The sequence below is a fragment of the Pipistrellus kuhlii genome, unplaced genomic scaffold (assembly GCF_014108245.1).
Source record: "Pipistrellus kuhlii isolate mPipKuh1 unplaced genomic scaffold, mPipKuh1.p scaffold_m20_p_6, whole genome shotgun sequence".
In the NCBI taxonomy this organism is placed as follows: Eukaryota; Metazoa; Chordata; class Mammalia; order Chiroptera; family Vespertilionidae; genus Pipistrellus; species Pipistrellus kuhlii.
In genome coordinates this window covers 1,997,115-2,016,213 of record NW_023425562.1, presented here as the reverse complement: position 1 = coordinate 2,016,213, position 19,099 = coordinate 1,997,115, and the positions used below count along the sequence as shown (strand labels likewise).

At 53.1% G+C, this 19,099-nt stretch overlaps 1 protein-coding gene across 1 annotated transcript in view; it reads left to right on the top strand.

Moving 5' to 3' along the window:
* Positions 1–2,233: 2,233 nt before the first annotated feature.
* Positions 2,234–19,099, top strand: part of CDH2 (cadherin 2) — a 119,129-nt gene continuing 102,263 nt past the window's right edge. Inside the window, exons 1-2 of the mRNA XM_045574596.1 lie at positions 2,234–2,265; positions 3,745–3,887. Coding sequence (XP_045430552.1) covers positions 2,234–2,265; positions 3,745–3,887 — 175 coding nt within the window. The remainder of the gene's footprint in view (positions 2,266–3,744; positions 3,888–19,099) is intronic.

Sequence of the window (19,099 nt, the reverse complement as noted above, 5' to 3'; positions counted from 1 at the left end):
TTCCCCCAGGTGCTGGGTACATGTGGGGGGTCTGTTCTTAGCCATTGGGGGGCTCCTCTGCCAGCACAGGGTGGCCCTGAGGGGCGGGTGGCTGGCAGGACAGTCTTGCTCCCAAGCTCCTGAGCTCCTAGGAGATGGGGAGCCCTGCAGAGCCTGCAGCCTCAGGGCCTGCAGGACAAGGGCGGCGGGGGAGGCGGGAGGGCAGAGGAGCGATGAGGAGAGGGCACAGTCCTCGTGGCCACGGCAGGGCCCAGCCCGCAGGGCAGAGCCTCCCGGCACCGGGAGAGCCAGCAGCTGTGGCTGAGAGCGTGGCCCTGTGGTCTGAGTGATAGAGGCCGCGGGAAACAGAGCCGGACCAGGGGCATGTGGAGGATGGAAACCCACAGGGTGCTGGAGCCATCGTGACCACGCCCTTCCTGTGCCTCTTCGCATCAGCTACAAAAGAAAGACACGGCTTGTGGGCTGTGGCTCCGTCTCACTGAGACCCAGCTTGTCGGGGTGCGGGGCCCAGTGCAGGTGACGGGCAGCTGGCCAGAGCTCACTCTCCAGATGGAAGTCTGAAAAGAAACACAGTTGTGTTTGTTTATTTATTTATGTATGTGTATGTGTATGTGTATGTGTATGTGTATGTGTATGTGTATACATATATGTATGTGTATATATATGTGTGTATATATGTATATATACACACTCATACATATATGTATGTATATGTGTATATATATGTGTGTGTGTGAGTGTATATATATATATATTTAAATTATTTTTACTTCAGAGAGGAAGGGAGATTGAGAGAGAAGCATCAGTGATGAGAATCATTGATCGGCTGCCTCCTGCATGCAATCGGTGTTCAGCCCACAACCCGGGCCTGTGCCTGTGCCCTGACCTGGAATTGAACATGACCTCCTGGTTCAAACATGACCTCCTGGTTCATGGGGTCAACACTCAGCGCTGCTGTATCCCTCCCCTTGAAGCGCGCGTGCACACACACACACACACACAGACACACACTTTGGGCAGGTTGCTTTTCCTCGGTATAACATACACTGTATCCCGCCGTGAATGTGCCTATCGCCACTTCGTTCTTTATCGGAGTAAATAGTGACACACACGTACCTGGTCAGAGTGTGAGGGTGAGAAGCCGTGTGCTTGGGTGTGTACACTTCTCCTGAAAAGTGAGGTTAGCCGTGCTGGTGAGGGGGATGGTGGAGTGGGGGATGGTGGAGTGGGGGATGGTGGAGTGGGGGATGGTGGAGTGGGGGATGCTGGTGAGGGGGATGCTGGAGTGGGGGATGCTGGAGTGGGGGATGCTGGAGTGGGGGATGGTGGAGTGGGGGATGCTGGAGTGGGGGATGGTGGAGTGGGGGATGCTGGAGTGGGGGATGCTGGTGAGGGGGATGGTGGAGTGGGGGATGCTGGTGAGGGGGATGCTGGAGTGGGGGATGCTGGTGAGGGGGATGCTGGAGTGGGGGATGCTGGAGTGGGGGATGCTGGTGAGGGGGGTGCTGGAATGGGGGATGGTGGAGTGGGGGATGGTGGAGTGGGGGATGCTGGAGTGGGGGATGGTGGAGTGGGGGTGCTGGAGTGGGGGGTGCTGGTGAGGGGGGTGCTGGAGTGGGGCCCCACGCTGCTGGTTGTCCTCCGCTCAGGTCCCTGCTGGTCCCGTAGCCCCAGGAGCAGGTCCTGGGAGGAGAGGCGGGATGTGTGTGTTTCCATGTTACTGGGAAAGGGGGTGGGGCTGGTTTCGTCCACGCTGGTTATCGAGAAGCCTGCACACCCTGGGGTGACCGTCGGGGGTTTGGGGTGCAGCGTGGACAGCTGACACGCTCTCTGTGTTGGGGGACGAGGGGACGGGGTTTGGGGTGCAGCGCGGACAGCTGACACACCCTCTCTGTGTTGGGGGACGAGGGGACGGGGTTGGGGTGCAGCGCGGACACTGACATGCTCTCTGTGTTGGGGGACGAGGGGACGGGGTTGGGGTGCAGCGCGGACACTGACACACCCTCTCTGTGTTGGGGGACGAGGGGACGGGGTTGGGGTGCAGCGCGGACACTGACATGCTCTCTGTGTTGGGGGACGAGGGGACAGGGGGATTGGGGTGCAGCGCGGACACTGACACGCTCTCTGTGTTGGGGGACGAGGGGACGGGGTTGGGGTGCAGCGCGGACAGCTGACACGCTCTCTGTGTTGGGGGACGAGGGGACGGGGTTTGGGGTGCAGCGCGGACACTGACATGCGCTCTGTGTTGGGGGACGAGGGGACGGGGTTGGGGTGCAGCGCGGACACTGACACGCGCTCTGTGTTGGGGGACGAGGGGACGGGGGGATTGGGGTGCAGCGCGGACAGCTGACACACCCTCTGTGTGTTGGGGGACGAGGGGACGGGGTTGGGGTGCAGCGCGGACACTGACACGCTCTCTGTGTTGGGGGACGAGGGGACGGGGTTGGGGTGCAGCGCGGACACTGACACGCTCTCTGTGTTGGGGGACGAGGGGACGGGGTTGGGGTGCAGCGCGGACACTGACACGCCCTCTCTGTGTTGGGGGACGAGGGGACGGGGTTGGGGTGCAGTGCGGACACTGACACGCTCTCTGTGTTGGGGGACGAGGGGACGGGGTTGGGGTGCAGCGCGGACACTGACACGCCCTCTCTGTGTTGGGGGACGAGGGGACGGGGTTGGGGTGCAGCGCGGACACTGACACACCCTCTCTGTGTTGGGGGACGAGGGGACGGGGTTGGGGTGCAGCGCGGACACTGACACGCGCTCTGTGTTGGGGGACGAGGGGACGGGGGGATTGGGGTGCAGCGCGGACACTGACACACCCTCTGTGTGTTGGGGGACGAGGGGACGGGGTTGGGGTGCAGCGCGGACACTGACACGCTCTCTGTGTTGGGGGACGAGGGGACGGGGTTGGGGTGCAGCGCGGACACTGACACACCCTCTCTGTGTGGGGGGACGAGGGGACGGGGTTGGGTGCAGCGCGGACACTGACACGCTCTCTGTGTTGGGGGACGAGGGGACGGGGTTGGGGTGCAGCGCAGACACTGACACACCCTCTCTGTGTTGGGGGACGAGGGGACGGGGTTGGGGTGCAGCGCGGACAGCTGACACACCCTCTCTGTGTTGGGGGACGAGGGGACGGGGTTGGGGTGCAGCGCGGACACTGACACGCTCTCTCTGTGTTGGGGGACGAGGGGACGGGGTTGGGGTGCAGCGCGGACACTGACACGCTCTCTCTGTGTTGGGGGACGAGGGAACGGGGTTGGGGTGCAGCGCGGACACTGACACGCTCTCTCTGTGTTGGGGGACGAGGGGACGGGGTTGGGGTGCAGCGCGGACACTGACACGCTCCCTCTGTGTTGGGGGACGAGGGGTCGGGGTTGGGGTGCAGCGCGGACACTGACACGCTCTCTGTGTTGGGGGACGAGGGGACGGGGGGATTGGGGTGCAGCGCGGACACTGACACGCGCTCTGTGTTGGGGGACGAGGGGACGGGGTATTGGGGTGCAGCGCGGACACTGACACGCTCTCTGTGTTGGGGGATGAGGGGACAGGGGGATTGGGGTGCAGCGCGGACAGCTGACACACCCTCTCTGTGTTGGGGGACGAGGGGACGGGGTTGGGGTGCAGCGCGGACACTGACACGCGCTCTGTGTTGGGGGACGAGGGGACGGGGTTGGGGTGCAGCGCGGACACTGACACGCGCTCTGTGTTGGGGGACGAGGGGACGGGGTTGGGGTGCAGCGCGGACACTGACACGCTCTCTGTGTTGCAGGCTGCCACAGGAGCTGCTGGGGAGGCCGCCACCTGCAAGACGGGCTTCCCCGAGGCCGCGTACAGCGCCGTGCTGGCCCCGGACCTGCATGAAGGACAGCCTCTGCTCAACGGTAACCCCCTCCCCGTCCACAGGGTCCCCCCGAGACCCACAGCCGCCTTCAGCTCTGCTAGCGGGCGGGCACTTCCCCATCACCCAGGACAGTGGTCGGCAAACCGCGGCTCGCGAGCCACATGCGGCTCCCCTTGAGTGTGGCTCTTCCACAGAATACCACGGGCTGGGCGGGTCTATGTTGAAGAAGTGGTGTTAGAAGAAGTTTAAGTTAAAAAATGTGGCTCTCCAAAGAGATTTCAATCACTGTACTGTGGGTGTTAGGCTCTGTGGACTATGAGTTTGCCGACCGCTGGCCCAGGACCGGGTGGGGACCTCGTGTGCAGTCAGAGGAGCACTCCCGGGCCCTCATGGGGTGCTGGAAGGCTCTTGGTCTTTTCCGTGTCATTTTTGTGTTTTCTGCACGTATTTTACTTATTTTGAAGAAGAATGCTTAACCATCTGATTCTAAATGGTTTTTAACGTTATTTACAGCTACAATCCACTTACCATTTTGAATTAAAGAAATTGCTGAGATGCTCTCTTTTGGTAAAAGATGCGGAACTTGACTGTTTAGCTCGGTTATGACGACCGGCGCCAGCAGGTCGTGTCCGAGGCGGAGGCGTGGAAGGCGTGCTTTGGCCATGACGCTGTTTGTAGACGCCACTGCTGGTTGCAGGTGTGAGTGTCAAATACAGACTCCTCTCCTGCTTACACGTGGGTCAAGTTCATGCACAGTCGTCGTAGGAAAACGCGTGCCATGTGGATAAAACCTGGAAGAAAACGTGAGCGTCCAAAGCAAAACTGACCCCCCTCCCCCTTCACCTCTCATTGGAATCAGATAAAAGATTGGTTGGTTGAATTTCCATGGGCTTACTTATCCCTGCACAAAACATCACTGAAATGGGAAGGCCAGAAGAACTGATTAGTCAGTTGTGTTTAACTTCTAATTCCCCACACAACGGTGGGGGAATTTGCCTCTCTCTGAGGCTGTTGTGGAGAGCTGGTTTCAGAGAAATCTGTGCAGCCTCAGCTAATGAGTCTGCACAGGACTCACTCTGCCACAGCCCCGGGGAGGTGTCTCAGCCTGAGGAACGGGAGTGGGGCAGGACTTAAGAATGCCAGGACAGGGAACTAGGACATGTTAAGGGCCTCTTAGCTGCTCACACTCTAATTGTGTTTTGCTCACACCTGTGTGATCTTTCTGAAGCTGATTTTTTTTTTTTTTTAAGACATCTTCTCATCCCTGCCTCATTACATGGCATTTTAATGAGTAAATATTAGATCAGCCTGTTTCAATATTGAATCGCGATCTCCTCTGATGGGTAATGGTTAACAAGACAGAGGCTTCATTCCCGTCAAAGCGAGTAGCCTTGGCCGAGCTGAATGCGAGTGCTGGAGCTTTTCTGCACATGCGTCATTTCCTTTAAATCCCTAAAACTATTGGGTGGCATCCGAGGACGCATGGGGCCTGCAAATATTGCTTGAATACTGAAAAAATATAATTGATTCGGTTTTATAGAATCAGTCCGGTGGATAAAAAAATGTCAGTGGAAGGGGTTGTCTTTTGGTGATTTACTTTTTTAGATTCATTTTTAAGTGAGTAATTCCTCCTCCTCTCTTTCCTAAGAGCTTGAATTTATGGGTTGCAGATATACACAGGGTCTGTGGGGAGATGGAACGCCCTGGCCTGTTACACAGGCTCGGAGACGAAGGCCTGTTCTCTAATTGTCCGGTAATGCTGGTGACGGCAGAGCTCGGGGTAGCTGCCTGCCAGTGACTTTTCTGCGTAATCTGCGCCCTGGGAATTTTCCTTGAGTTCCAGATGCGGCAGATTGGGAATGCTTTGGACTCTGTGCAGTGGCTGTCACCAAGAGAAGGGGGTGTGGTCGTCTCTGGTAGAATTTTTTAAAATCCCGGGGTCCTGTTCTTACCATTTTTATTTATTTATTTATTTATTTATTTATTTATTTATTTATTTTTTTAGCTTTAAAAAAAAAAAAAAACTTTCATGACACATTATTAATTTTCTTTCTGTTTCATTCATGGAATATGTTAAAGGATACCAGCATGTCAAAGCTTAAAACATAAACTTCAAAATATTGATCCGTAGGAAAATTCCTTTCAGGAGGAAGAAGACAGACTTCTGCTCCTTTTTACCAGAGGGTTGTCACTGGCTGAGTTTATTCCGGAGAATCGTTCCTTAGAGGAATCCTAGGTTTTTGCCATTTGTGTCTCAGAGCTGATTTTCAGTGGGATGGTCACCCAGAGGTGCCTCTTACCCTGGACCCAAGTTCCAGGCCATGATTCTGTGCGTGGATTTGTGGCCTCAGAAGCCCACTTACCTTACACCCTGAGGCTGCAAGGGGTCTCTGCTCGGCCAGCCAGAGGGAGCGCTTCGCCATGGTGTGGGGACCCACAGAGTTTGAGGGGAGAGGTCCTCAGACACAGGCCGCAGTCCCCCAGGCATCTGCCTCCTGGCAAGCCCTACCCTATGAAGGTCGACTTGAGAGTCAAGAGTTACATTGCGTTATAACCTATAACTGTTTTTGAAGTTGTAACCTATAGCTACTGTTGAAGTTATAACCTATAGTTGTTGCTGAAGCTATAACCTATAGCTATTGTTGAGTTATAACCTATAGCTATTGTTGAGTTATAACCTATAGCTGTTGTTAAGTTATAACCTATAGCTGTTGTTAAGTTATAACCTATAGCTGTTGTTAAGTTATAACCTATAGCTGTTGTTGAGTTATAACCTATAGCTGTTTTGAAGTTGTAACCTATAGCTGTTGTTGAAGCTATAACCTATAAATGTGGACTTTCCCTTTAATTCCCCATTGGTGACACTGCGGGGAGGAGGGTGGTCCAGCGATACGGATGGTGTGCTTTCATAGGGCCTTTCCCCGGCGCACTGGACCTTGTAGGGCAGTGTGACATTTCGGTCCATAGATGCCAGGGATGCGGGCTGTTCTACAGACAGTTCAGTAACAACCTTGGAGAAGGTGCCTGAACACCGCTCAGCTTTAGATGGAGACATAGGGGTGTCCGTTGTGTTAGAAAAGCCGTAGAGAAGAGATGTCAAAGCCCGGCTCCAGCCTCCCAAGGCCTCCTGAAGCCGCGGTCGCCAGCCTTTCGGCCCTCACTGGCCACCGGCGGTCTGGGACCTCAGGCTGGCCACCGCCGGCTTAGGTGCACCCCTTTTCCCTGCCCTGCCCCGTGTCATGTTTTGCGGTAGGAATGACTTTGAGGACAGGCTGGACCCAGTGACCAGCTCTGACCCTCCATGTGCCCTGCCGGCTGCCTCAGCATCTTCTCTGTAAAAGCCCGAGGAGGGGAGGGCACGTGGCCACGAACCTTTCCGCCTCCTGCTCTGTCCTGTGGGCTGTGCCCACCCTCTGGAACCCGCTCAGCATGTAGACGTGGGCTGTGGTGTCCTGTGTTCCGTGTGGTCAGCACCCCCAGGCCCCGCGTCACTGCAGGTTGCGTGTGGCGCCCTCTCTTGCTTTCATGCCGCTGTGCAGCCTCCTTGGTGTAGGGGCTTTGCTTTTTCTGGAGGGGTGTTTTCCTGGGGGGTTTGAGTTCCAGAGCAGAATTCCCGGGCCAACAAGCATGCAGTCTGGCGGTGTTTTCCTTGGCTTTTTTTGTCCGCCTCCTCTTACTAGGGCTGAAGCATGTTCATTCTTCTCTAATCCTTGTCTCCATTTCACTTTATAGCCCTTTTCATTTTCCCGGTTCCCCTCAGGTGAAAAGCATTCCCTTTTCATCCGGTGGTATTTTCCTGTGTTTACCTGTGTAAGTGAGGCTCATTTGTAAGCACTTACCGCCAAGCCCGCATTTCCCCATAAGCCCATTGTAGCTCAGAGAGAGGGTAGGCTTTTCAGCTCTTTGGATCGTCAGCTGCAGAGCTGGACTTAGGACCCAGGTGTCCTGCTTTCTGATTATTTCTGGCGAGAGGCCCGATGCACTAAGATTCGTGCAAGAATGGGCCTGCCTTCCCCTGACTGCCAGCACCGCCTTCACTCTGGCCAGAGCCCCCTCTCTGCTCTGCCTGGAGCCACCTTTCTGCCTTCCCATGCTGCCCAGAGGCCCTGAGTGGCTAGGGTGGTGCCCCTGGGTGCTTGTGCCTGTGTATGCAAATTAACCTGCCATCTTTATTGGGTTAATTTGCATACACACTCCTGTTTGGCTGATGGACGTCACAAAGGTACAGCCAATTAGCATATAACTCTTTTATTAGGGTAGATCAGTGGTCAGCCAACTGCAGCTCACAAGCCACATGCGGCTCTTTGGCCCCTTGAGTGTGGCTCTTCCACAAAATACCCTGGCCTGGGCAAGTCTATGTTGAAGTGGCGTTAGAAGAAGTTAAAAAATTGTAGCTCTCCAAAGAAATTTCATTCGTTGTACTGCTGATATCTGGCTCTGTGGGCTAATGAGTTTGCCCACCACGGGTGCCAATGATGGTGATGATGAAAACCCACTGTGGTAGAGGCAGGGAAGAGGGGGCCCATGGATGCTAGCTTAGCGGGTGTCTTGGACAAGTTCATCTCAGAGCGGATCCGCCTCCTTTTCCGCTCACACCCTGCCCGTGTGTTACTGGACACGTTGGAGAACCGGTGGCTGCCAGGCGCACCCCCATCGTGAAAACGCCTCTCCCTTACGGTCGCCATTAGTACTTTGTGCCTTCCTGTTTACAAGCAGAACGTGGAGGGCTGTGCAGAAGCACATTTAGCCCTCGATGGCTTAACTTCCAGCCCACCGAGCTGGAAAAATCTCTAGTGGTGGCACTTTAGTTGAAAATAAAACACCTGCAATCATATGTTTCCATCCTGTGGCCGGCGGGGCACCTGGCGCTGGAGGGACTGCACCCCGGGAGGTGGGGGGGGACAGCGGGGACTCCCGGCACCTGCAGCGTGTTGTTCCCGGCTCTGCCTGGGTCCTGCGCTCAGATGGCTCCTGGCACACGCGCCAACGCGGGCGCACGCAAATAGCAACGTGCAATTACCACGAATTTCTCAGTAACCACACGCTCCAGCGCTGGGCAGCAAATGGTGATTATTTTCAATCAGATGGAATTTGATTTAGATTCGTTTACTGACTGATGGAGTGTCCCAGGAGTTTACACGCTCGGAGGGAGCCGTCGTGTGGTATCTTCAGGTGACAGTCCTGAAATATTTTGTTAAATGTATTTTCGTTGATTTCAGAGAGGGAGGGGAAGGGAGAGTGAGAGAGAGAGAGAGAGGAATGTTGGAGATGACAGAGAATCATGGGTCAGCTGCCTTCTGCACGCTCCACATGGGGGATCAAGCCCACAGCCTGGGCCTGTGCCCTGACCGGGAATCGAACCGTGACCTCCTGGTTGTAGGTCTGTAGTTTGCGGTTTGTAATTTTTGTGTTTACCCATTCATTAGCTGATGGACGTTTGGGATGTTTTCACCGTTTGGCTGCTGTGAATAGTGCTGCTATGTATGTGTTTACGTGTACTTTTTTGAGTACCTGTTCAGCTCCTTTGGGTATACGCCTGGGGGTAGAGTTGACCGGTCCTAGAGGAAGTCTATGTCTAACTTTCTGAAGATCTGTCAAACTGTTTTCCAGAGCATTTGAGCCATTTTATATTCCAGTTAGCAATATACAGGATTCCGGTTTCTCCACATCCTCACTGAAACTTATCTTTCATTTATTTTTATTTTTATTAAAAAAAATTTTTTTTAATTGATTTTTTACACAGAGGAAGGGAGAGGGCTAGAGTTAGAAACATCGATGAGAGAGAAACATCCATCAGCTGCCTCCTGCACCCCCCCACCGGGGATGTGCCAGCAACCAAGGTACATGCCCTTGACCGGAATCGAACCTAGGACCTTTCAGTCCTCAGGCCGACTCTCTACTCACTGAGCCAAACCTGTTTCGGCATTTTTTATTGCAGAAATCCTAGCGGGTGTGAAGTGGTTTTGATTTGCATTTTCCTAATGACTGATGACTAAGGAGTCTTCCATCATGTGTCTCATTTGTACATCTTCTTTGAGGAAGTGTCTGTTCAGCCTGTTGCCCATTTTTAAATTGGATTTTTTTTTTGTTTGTTTTTGAGTTGTAAGAGTTCTTCACGTATTGATACTAGATACTAGACCTTTGTCAGATATGTTTTCCATTCTCTAAGTTGTCTTTTCACTTCGTGTGCACAGAAGTTGATGCAGTCCAGTTTATGTTTTCTCTGACTGCTTTGTCTTTTGGTGGCATATCTAAGAGTCCATGTGGAATGCGGCAGAAGCCCAACTTGATTCTTGATGTTTTGAAAACTGAGCGAGGGGTTTGAGGGGTCAGATGGGCGGTGTGGAAAGGGGAGTCAAGGATGACTAGGTGGCACTCAGTCTGGACATCAGGAAGGGGACATGGCTGTGATGGGGAATATCGGGCACCGGGCTTGGCTCTGCAGAGATGAATGTCAGAGATGCCAAGGAGACCCTGAAGTGTGGGCTTGGGGTCCAGTGGGAGGTCTTGGCTGCAGAGCGGGCAGTCCTGGGTGTACAAACAGTAATGCCGTGGCCCAGGGGCAGCCACTGCATGGCCGGGTTTGAGGAGGAAGCTGGAGGAGAAGAAGAGGTTTCCTCTGGGGCCTCTGAGCGCTCCACTGCTGAGCAGTCCGGGTGGAGGGGCGGATGGGAGAAGGAGAAAGAGCTACGAGGGAAGGGGAGACACGTCAGAGGGCCTGGGGTCTTCGAAGGCAGGTGAGGGCCTGTTTCAGAGGGGAGGGACCGCCTGGGCCAGATGCTGCTGAGGAGTCGCCATGACTGTGAAGCTGCAGCATGGAGGTGTCCGGGTCGGGTTACTCACCGGTCAGGGTGGAGGGCCACTGGATAGGGACGGAACTTCTCTGTAGAAGAAGAGAGATTGGGTGGTCATCAGCAAGGGCAGTGGGGTCAGCCGCGAGTGTTTGTTAAAGATGGCAGTGACGTGTTTGCATAATGATGGCAAAGAGCCCAGGGGCCGGGGTGAGGGGGAGCGATGGCAGGAGAGAAGCTGTGGTGGGAGATAAGCTAGACAGTGGTGTGGAGTCGCCCTGAGAAGTGAGCTTACGTGGGTCTCCCGGGCCTGCCTGTCTGACAAGCTGTTCAGCCGCCCGATGGCCCTGCCTTTGGGAACCACGCGGACACGTTTGGTGAGTCAGCCTCGGAGGGTTAGCACGCGCCATCTCTGCTGGGTGACTGTATGTCAGCAGATGGTCGGTTTGGCACCATGGCGGCCAGGACAGAAACGAACCTGGGGGTTGGGGGTCGGTGATGTAAGCGGTGTCTTCCTTGCTGGAGCCGCCCTGACAGATGGCTCTCCAGCCGGCCAGCCCCGTGGGAGGAGGATGCTCCTGGGAGCCCGCCCCTGGGAGAGCTGGCTGTGGAGGTGCTGCTTCTGAGCTTCATGGCAACGTCTTGCTCCTGGATCCTCACCCAGGGCCCAGCCCATCGTCTGGCACCACACAGAGCACGTCTGTTCTTTTATGTTCTGGGTCACTTACTGCATCATTTCTCATTCCACTAGTGCTTTTTAAAAAATTATTATTATTTTTTTTTTTTTACTGATTTCAGAGGGAAAGGGAGAGCAAGAGAGAAACATCAGTGATGAGAGAGAACCATGGACTGGCTGCCTCCTGCACGCCCCACATTGGGGATGTGCCTGCAACCAAGGTGCATGCCCCTGACCAGAATCGAATCTGGGACCCTTCGGTCCACAGGCTGACTTTCTACCCACTGAGCCACATCATTTAGGGCTGTGATAGGCAAACCGCGCCTCTTGAGCCACATGCGGCTCTTTGGCCCCTTGAGTGTGGCTCTTCCACAAAATACCACGGCCTGGGCGAGTCTGTGTTGAGGAAGTGGCATTAGATGTAGTTTAAGTTTAAAAACTTTGACTCTCAAAAGAAATTTCAATCTTTGTCCTGTGGATATTTGGATCTGGTGACTAACTAAGGAGTTTGCCGGCCGCTGGGTTAGGGCAAGGCCAGCCAGTTTTGAGAGGAGCTGCGATGGTCGGAGAGGGGTCCCTGCTAGTGGTCACCATTTGAATTACGACCGTCTCTGTAGAGTGTCTGTGTGTGCTTGAAGGCCACAGATAACGGGCCACCCTCAGGACCCATCAGAGAAACGTTGGGGGGCTGAGTGTGTGACCCCTGACCCCTGATTCCCTCACCTTCCCGTGGGGCCCACGTGGCATTGTCCTGCGCGGGGCCGTCTCTGCACTCGCTGTCTGGCCGGCGGCTGCAGAAGACACTCCCGGAAGCATCCCGCTGCCTTTGCCCTGCGGGGACACGGCCCCTTCTGCGGTCATCGCTCGTCATCTGCCCAAACCCATAAAGCCGCCGTGCGGTGGCCACTGCACTAACGCCTATCACATGAGTAGACAGCGGCCTTCTCTGCCCATGAGAGCTTCCTTCTCAGGGGCTTGGCAGGGTAACCGTCTCAGATAATCACGGCAATGCGTTACTTTTCCGGCTGCTGTTTGTAACGGGCCAGGCAGTGCGGAGCAGATTCCTCCTGGGCTTTGCCGGCTCTCCCTGTGGCTGGGGCTCCCGGTGCGGGCATTTCAGAGCTGCCTGGAAGGTGGAGGACTGCCTTCCCGAGGGCCGAGAGCGGCTCTTCACAAGAGGACTGCGTCTGCGGAGCGTTGGATGCTCCCTGAGCAGGTGCACGGGTTTTATCCCGCTGCCTGCTGCCCAGCTCCGAGCCAGGTAGCGGGTGGGCCTTCCTGTTACCACCTCGAGAGACTGGACTCCCAGAGGGGGCGGCTCAGAGTGATCAGAAAATCAGTAAGTGGCTGGACGCGGTGTGGGCTGACTCCTGGGTTCTGCCTGTGGCACGGAGTCCTCTATCCAGCCTCTGAGGAAGGCCCTTCTGATGGAGTCTCCTGCGCCTTCTGCTTCCTGACCCCCGCCCCCCGCCCGCCCTCTCTTCCCCCATGCTCGGCCTCACGTGCTTCCCGGGGGTTTTACAGTCCACATTGCCCGTTTGTTCCCTCCCCAGGAGTGAGCATGGACTTGGCTGTGTGTCCTGGGATGCTAGTGAGTACTCGCAGAATCCTGTTCCTGGGTCCCGGCGGTCATTCCCCGAGGGGGTCCCGGATTGGAGGGGGTGCAGGCTGGGCTGAGGAGATCCCCCGCCACACACACACACACACACACACACACACACACACACGGTGCAAGGATTTCATGCACCAGGCCTCTAGTCTGTTTATAAAGGAAAACAGAAGTTCGTTTTTTCTGCCAGGAAGAAGCAGAGCAAGGACACTGTGCTCAGTGTTTCCTATTTCAGAGGTTTTGCTCTTTGACCTAGGAACACCTTTCTGTGCCTTTCTCCATGTTCTAAAAATGGGTAATGAGAGAGTGTGTAAATTGTGATTACTGACATGTAGAGTTGTCATCCTCTTTTTATAAGTTAATCGGTGTGTTTTTTTAAGTTGTGGGCAGGACTAGCATCCAACAGAAGTCCATCTCTTTTGCAAATTATAAGCTCAACTTTCATTAAGAAAAATAAAGTGTTGATATTTTCTCTTTGGTTTAGGTCAACCAAAGACACCAAAGCTGATTTCTCTTCAACATCTATTGCTAATCACCACAATTCAAGCATTTTGGCTTTAGTTGTAGATAGATTTTTATGTGCTGGTAGTTAACGTTGTGTAAGAGTTTACAGTCTTTATAGCTGTGATTTAAAAATATTAAACTAATGAAAGTAAGTTAATTTTTTTTCCAGAGAAAAATAACTTAGCATTAGAAATATGTCAACTTTGGACTCAGTGATGTTTTGAGAGGCACATTTAATTTTTAATTTTCCACGGAGAGGCTGTTAACCGGATCACACAGTGGCAATCCCGAGGGACAGAAGTCACAGGCTGTACGGTGCCTAATGGCTTTGACTGGACCAGGCTACATCTGACACTAATGCACAAGGCTTCCTGTCCTCAGAGAGGATGGGCGTGACCTGCCTGTTGTTGGTTGCCTTGGGAGCTAGCGTACAGGTTTACGTTCAGATGGAAGCTCAGCAGCAGTCTACATGGGCTGTGGTTGGTGCACTGGTGAATTGGCCAGAACCCAATAAGTAGCGTATATTGACTGTTGGCCAAGCTTCTTCCGTTTATTGTGCTTTTCATCCTCCTGTGGGAGTCGGGCGCTTTAATAGTGGGGGTAATGCTCCAGCCAGCACTCACTGAGCTGCTTCGTTCATGAATCCACTGACCCACGGAAGGGAGATGTCGGGGTCACAGCTTAGCAGTCCAACCTCTTTGGGGGGAGGTGAAACGTGTGCGAAATAAACCCGCATGCATCTGATACTTTGGGAGGACAGTTACGTTGTCCACAGAGTTCTTGATGCATAGTGTGTGAAATTACATACGTGATGAGATTATGACATTTAAAGGCACTTGGAAAAGGTTTTCAGAACCTCATTTCATATCCTGGTGTGGCTTGTTCATTCACTTTCATTTTACATTCTATCTAATAAAGAGGGAAATGTTAATTGACCCTCCTGCCATCACAAAGATAGTGGCACCCATGGCCAATAAGGAGGGATTATGCTAATTGACTGCCCCACCCTCAAATATGGCAGCACCCACAGATAATGAGGGAATATGCTAATTGTTGCCCTACCCTCAAAGATGGTGATGCCCAAAGCCACAAGATGGTGGTGCCTAGTTCCATCAGCCCCACTGGTCTTGTTGAGTGCCTTTCTCCAGAGTGCCTCAGTCCCCTCAGCTCCCTAGCCATCCAGGGCCACTCCAGGCTCAGGTAACCAGTGCCAGCTGAGGCTTGTGCTGCCGGCAGTGGCAGCAGCTGAAGTGTGTTGGGGGCCTCGCTCTCCCTTGATCATCAGGTCACTGCCCACCCCTGAGGACTCCTGGACTGTGAGTGGGGGCAGGCTCGGCTGAGGGACCCCCCTCCAGTGCATGAATTTTCACGCACCAGGCTTCTAGTTTGATTATAAAGACCAACCCATAATTTTTTGATAGAATTGTTTTGAATATCACAGTTTTATTTATTTTTTTAAATAATCTTTATTGTTGAAAGTGTTACATATGTCTCCTCCATCGCCAGGGAAACCCAAGCCTCCCTCCTGCTCACTCTGTGGCCGCAGCCATCTTGGTTGGGGTTCATTTGTATACTCATTCTGATTGGTGGGCATGGCTTGTGAGTGTGGTGGGGTGAAGGTTAATTTGCAAATTACTCTTTTATTAGATAGGATTAGGGTACTCCTTTGCTAAAAACATCCTCAATCTGATTGAGGTACACTCAAAGGGCCAAAGAGCCACATGTGGCTCGTAAACTGTGGTTTGTCAACCACTGATTTAGGGTAACAAGGCAATTCCAACTGTAATGAATCCCACTTTTTTTCTGACTTTATTGTGTGTGTGTGTGTGTGTGTGTGTGTGTGTGTATTTTTTGGCATGGCTTGTAATCAGCCTCGGTGCTCTGTGAGTAGACTATTCTCCATATTAAAAAGAGGACTGACTGTTATGTCAGGGATGCTAAGTAAAATCTCACCTGTGTTGTGCATGGGTAAATGGGTTTGACCGCTGCTCACCATGAAGAAAGCGTTTCTCTGTGCCTCGGGGCTGGTACTGATGGCTGCTTCCCAAATTTCTGATAGAACTAGAATAACCTGTCACTATGGCTACCAGGGCTTAAATTTACTGTTATTAGCGAGACGCTTATAAATTCCCAAGCCGCCGGGAAGTGGGATCCATCAGCAGAATCCATAACTGCTCCCCCAGGAGCTGGGAGAAGCCCTGCGGGTTCAGTGTTATTTCTCCCTCATCGGGGAGGCGGAGGGGAGAGCTGACAGTCCTCCTTTTTTTTTTTTTTTTTACAGAAGAAGAGATTTAATAAGTACAGCCATGCTGACCCTTTTTCTTCTTCACAATACGGTTACTCTCCAGACCCCCTTCTATTCTGGAAATCTTTATCCAGGGCAGATGCTGTCTCTTCTGCCGAAGCACTGGCGTGGCCGTGGCCTGCGTGGGCCTGCGGGTCCCGGGAGGGGGAAGCCAGGCTCCTGGCCCAGCCTGCCAGGCTTCAGAGCTGGCCCCGGGTGCCTCTGCCGGGCTCAGCCCTCACCCTGGCCGGCTAGTCCTCTGGAGCTGCTGCGGATGGTGCTGCTGCCCCCTCCATCACACTGCCATGCCTGTCTGCACCCCTCCATCAGGCCACCATACCTGGTCGTGCTGCTGTGTCTCTAGGATAGGGGTGTCGAACTCAATCAGAGAAGGGGCCAAAATCTAAAATCCAGCCTAATTCGCGGGCCGAATGGTTTACTGAACAGTCATAAACTGTCATTGTGATGGAAACGCAGCGGAGTGCAGTAATGACAGCGCGGTGTGGGCCACATTGCAAGGCCTGGCGGGACGGATTTGGCCCGAGGGCCTTGTGTTTGACACATGTGCTCTAGGACCTGCTAGCTCCTTCCTTCAGTTCTAGGAAGTTGTTTTTCCTAACTCGTCTGCCTGTTCTGCCAATGGCCTGTGCCTTATTTACATCTGTGATCAAGCACAGCTCACTCAGTGATGAAGTTTAAGGTCAGTGATGGAGTCTGGCCAGCATGGCTCAGTGGCTGAGCATGGACCTCCGAACCAGGATGTCACGGTTCGATTCCTGGTCAGGGCACGTGCCTGGTTGCGGGCTCCATCCCCAGTGGGGAATGTGCAGGAGGCAGCCAGTCGATGATTCTCTCTCATCATTGATGTTCCCCTCTCTCTCTCTCTCTCTCTCTCTCTCTCTCTCTCTCTCTCTCTCTGTGTGTGTGTATGTCTGTCTCTCTCTCCCTTCCTCTTTGAAATCAAGAAGATACATTAAAAGATTAAAAATAAAATCAATGATGGCTATCATTCATTCATTCTCTTTATTTAATAGATCAGAAAATTGAGAGATTTATTCACTGATAAGATTTTTCTTCAAGGTACATTATTTCTAGATGAGAGATTAGAAACCTTGACTGTATTGTTTGTTTATGGGGGTGTATGAATTTGCTTGAGTTCCAGATGCTGGGTGAGGGGCTATGGATGTGTTTGCTCCATTATCATCATAATCAGTAGGGATAGATTTTATACATATATATGTGTGTGTGTGTGTGTGTGTGTGTGTGTGTGTGTGTGTGTAGTGTCACAAAAATGTATACACACACTTTGAATAATTATAAAGCAGTGTTTATTAAAATAATGTAATTTTCAGAATTGTACTAGCAACTGTTAAAGTGTGTGTACATTTTTTGGAGGGAAAGGGGATACCCTTATTTTAAAGGAATTGAGTAAACACATTCAGAAAAGTTAAAGTTAGGGAGTTTGCATAAGTTCTCAGCTAGTAAGTTGAAAATTCTCTCTCTCTCTCTTTCTCTGTCTCATATATATATATATATATATATATATATTTTTTTTTTTTTCAGGCTATATGTCACCTTTCTAATATTGGATTATAGACTGTACTATATTTTAAATAAATTATTCATTTTGATTTTAAAGGTCTTATTATATAGTCATAATTTGTATGTCTTACTTCTTTCAAAGAATTATCTTAGAACATCATGACCAGCCCACTGAACACGGACAGACATAGCAGGTGCCTGAGGCCCTGCACCCTCAGCCCTGCAGGCGCCAGAGCAGGGATTGGACTGCATTCCAGTTTGAGCTCAGCATCTGGGCGGGATTTCGCCCCAACCCCCCAAACTACAGCACATTACTAGATAGCTCTCAGTGAGCCCCTGTTAGTCATCGCCAGTGGCCTGGAAATTTCGCAGAGAGGCCTGCGGTGGTTTAGTGCTGAGTGGCCTGTCCTCTCGGAACGCTGAGTCATGCTGCTGCGAGCATGTGGGGGGCGGGGAGGGGAGTGCTGTCCAGCAGCCAGGTCAGCACCTGCCCATTCGCTTGGAGAGAGAAGGAAGGGGAAAGGCTTTTTGGAAATCGGCCCTCGGCTGACGTTTGGAAAAGCGACGTGTGCTCCCTCTGGTCTGTAGTCAAACCGAGGACTTCCCCACCTGCATGTGTGAACATGGCAGCACTGGGCGACAGGGGCTGGGTCTGTGTTCTGGCCGCCAGGAGGGGGTGTGGGTCTCCCCCTGAGATGCAGCCTGCTGTCCATTTGTCACAATCAGGTCAGCGCCCAGCACAGTCAGGCTCGTTTGAATGGGAATGGAGTTTGACTAAGGAAAACCGTGTCCTCCCCAATGAGAACGAGCAGAAGTCTCACTGAGCCTTAAAATTAACCTGGGTTTGCCCTCCCAGCATGCCTCCCCGCACAGCGATGCCTCCGGTGACGGTGACAGGAAGGGAGGGGAGGCTGGTGCGTGCTGAGGGTTAAGACTGATGCAGACACAGTGGGAGAGGAAATTGCTTTCTGCTGAGAACTGTGCGGAGGAGCTTTCTTCTCTTAGAGCCATTTGGCCTTGGCCGGGTCCTTGCGACTTTGTCAGAGGCGGTGTCACCCCGGCCTGCTCCCGGCCCGCGTACCCCTCTTTCCAGTCACACCCTCTGCTCCCGAGGGAGGCGCTGCTCTGTGGCCGGAGCAGAGTGCTTTCTGTCCGTCCCTCCTCCCCAAGCGCCCGCACCTCGGGCACCGTTAGGGCCGGTCCGCGCAGATCGATAGCCCAGAACCGTGGTTTAGTGGATCAATACCACGTAATGCAGTCCGCATTCCCCCTCCCTCCGCGCACCCAGGCCGGCGGGAGGGGGTCTGTGTTTCGGTTCGGAAGCTCAATCACAATGACGTGGGAGGGTTTTTCCTTGTTGTTCAGGACGGAGCCGAGCCTGTGAGTGCCATGCACTCAGGTCCCCAAAACCTCCTCCCGGCCCTTCCAGAGACCGGTCCTGGGATGAGGGAAGAGGAAAGAGAAATGTGAATGTGTTCAGGAGCCAAGAAAGAGAAACTGGTGTCAGCAGGATGCGGAGTCAACAAAGGAGCTTCTGTGACCTCCCCCATAGGACAGTCTGTGGTGGAGGTTGCACAAGGCTTCAGGGAGACATGGCGCTTGAGCTTGGTGGTTAACTATGAGCATGGAGCCAGCTGGTGTGGCTCAGTGGTTGAGCATCGACCTATGAACCAGGAGGTCACGAATGGATTCCCAGTTAGGGCACATGCCCAGGTTGTGGGCTCCATGCCTAGTATGGGGTGTGCAGGAGGCAGCCCACCAATGATTCTCTCATCATTGGTGTTTCTCTTTCTCCCTTTCCTTCCTCTCTGAAATCAATAAAGATCTACACTAATAAGAGTAAGGT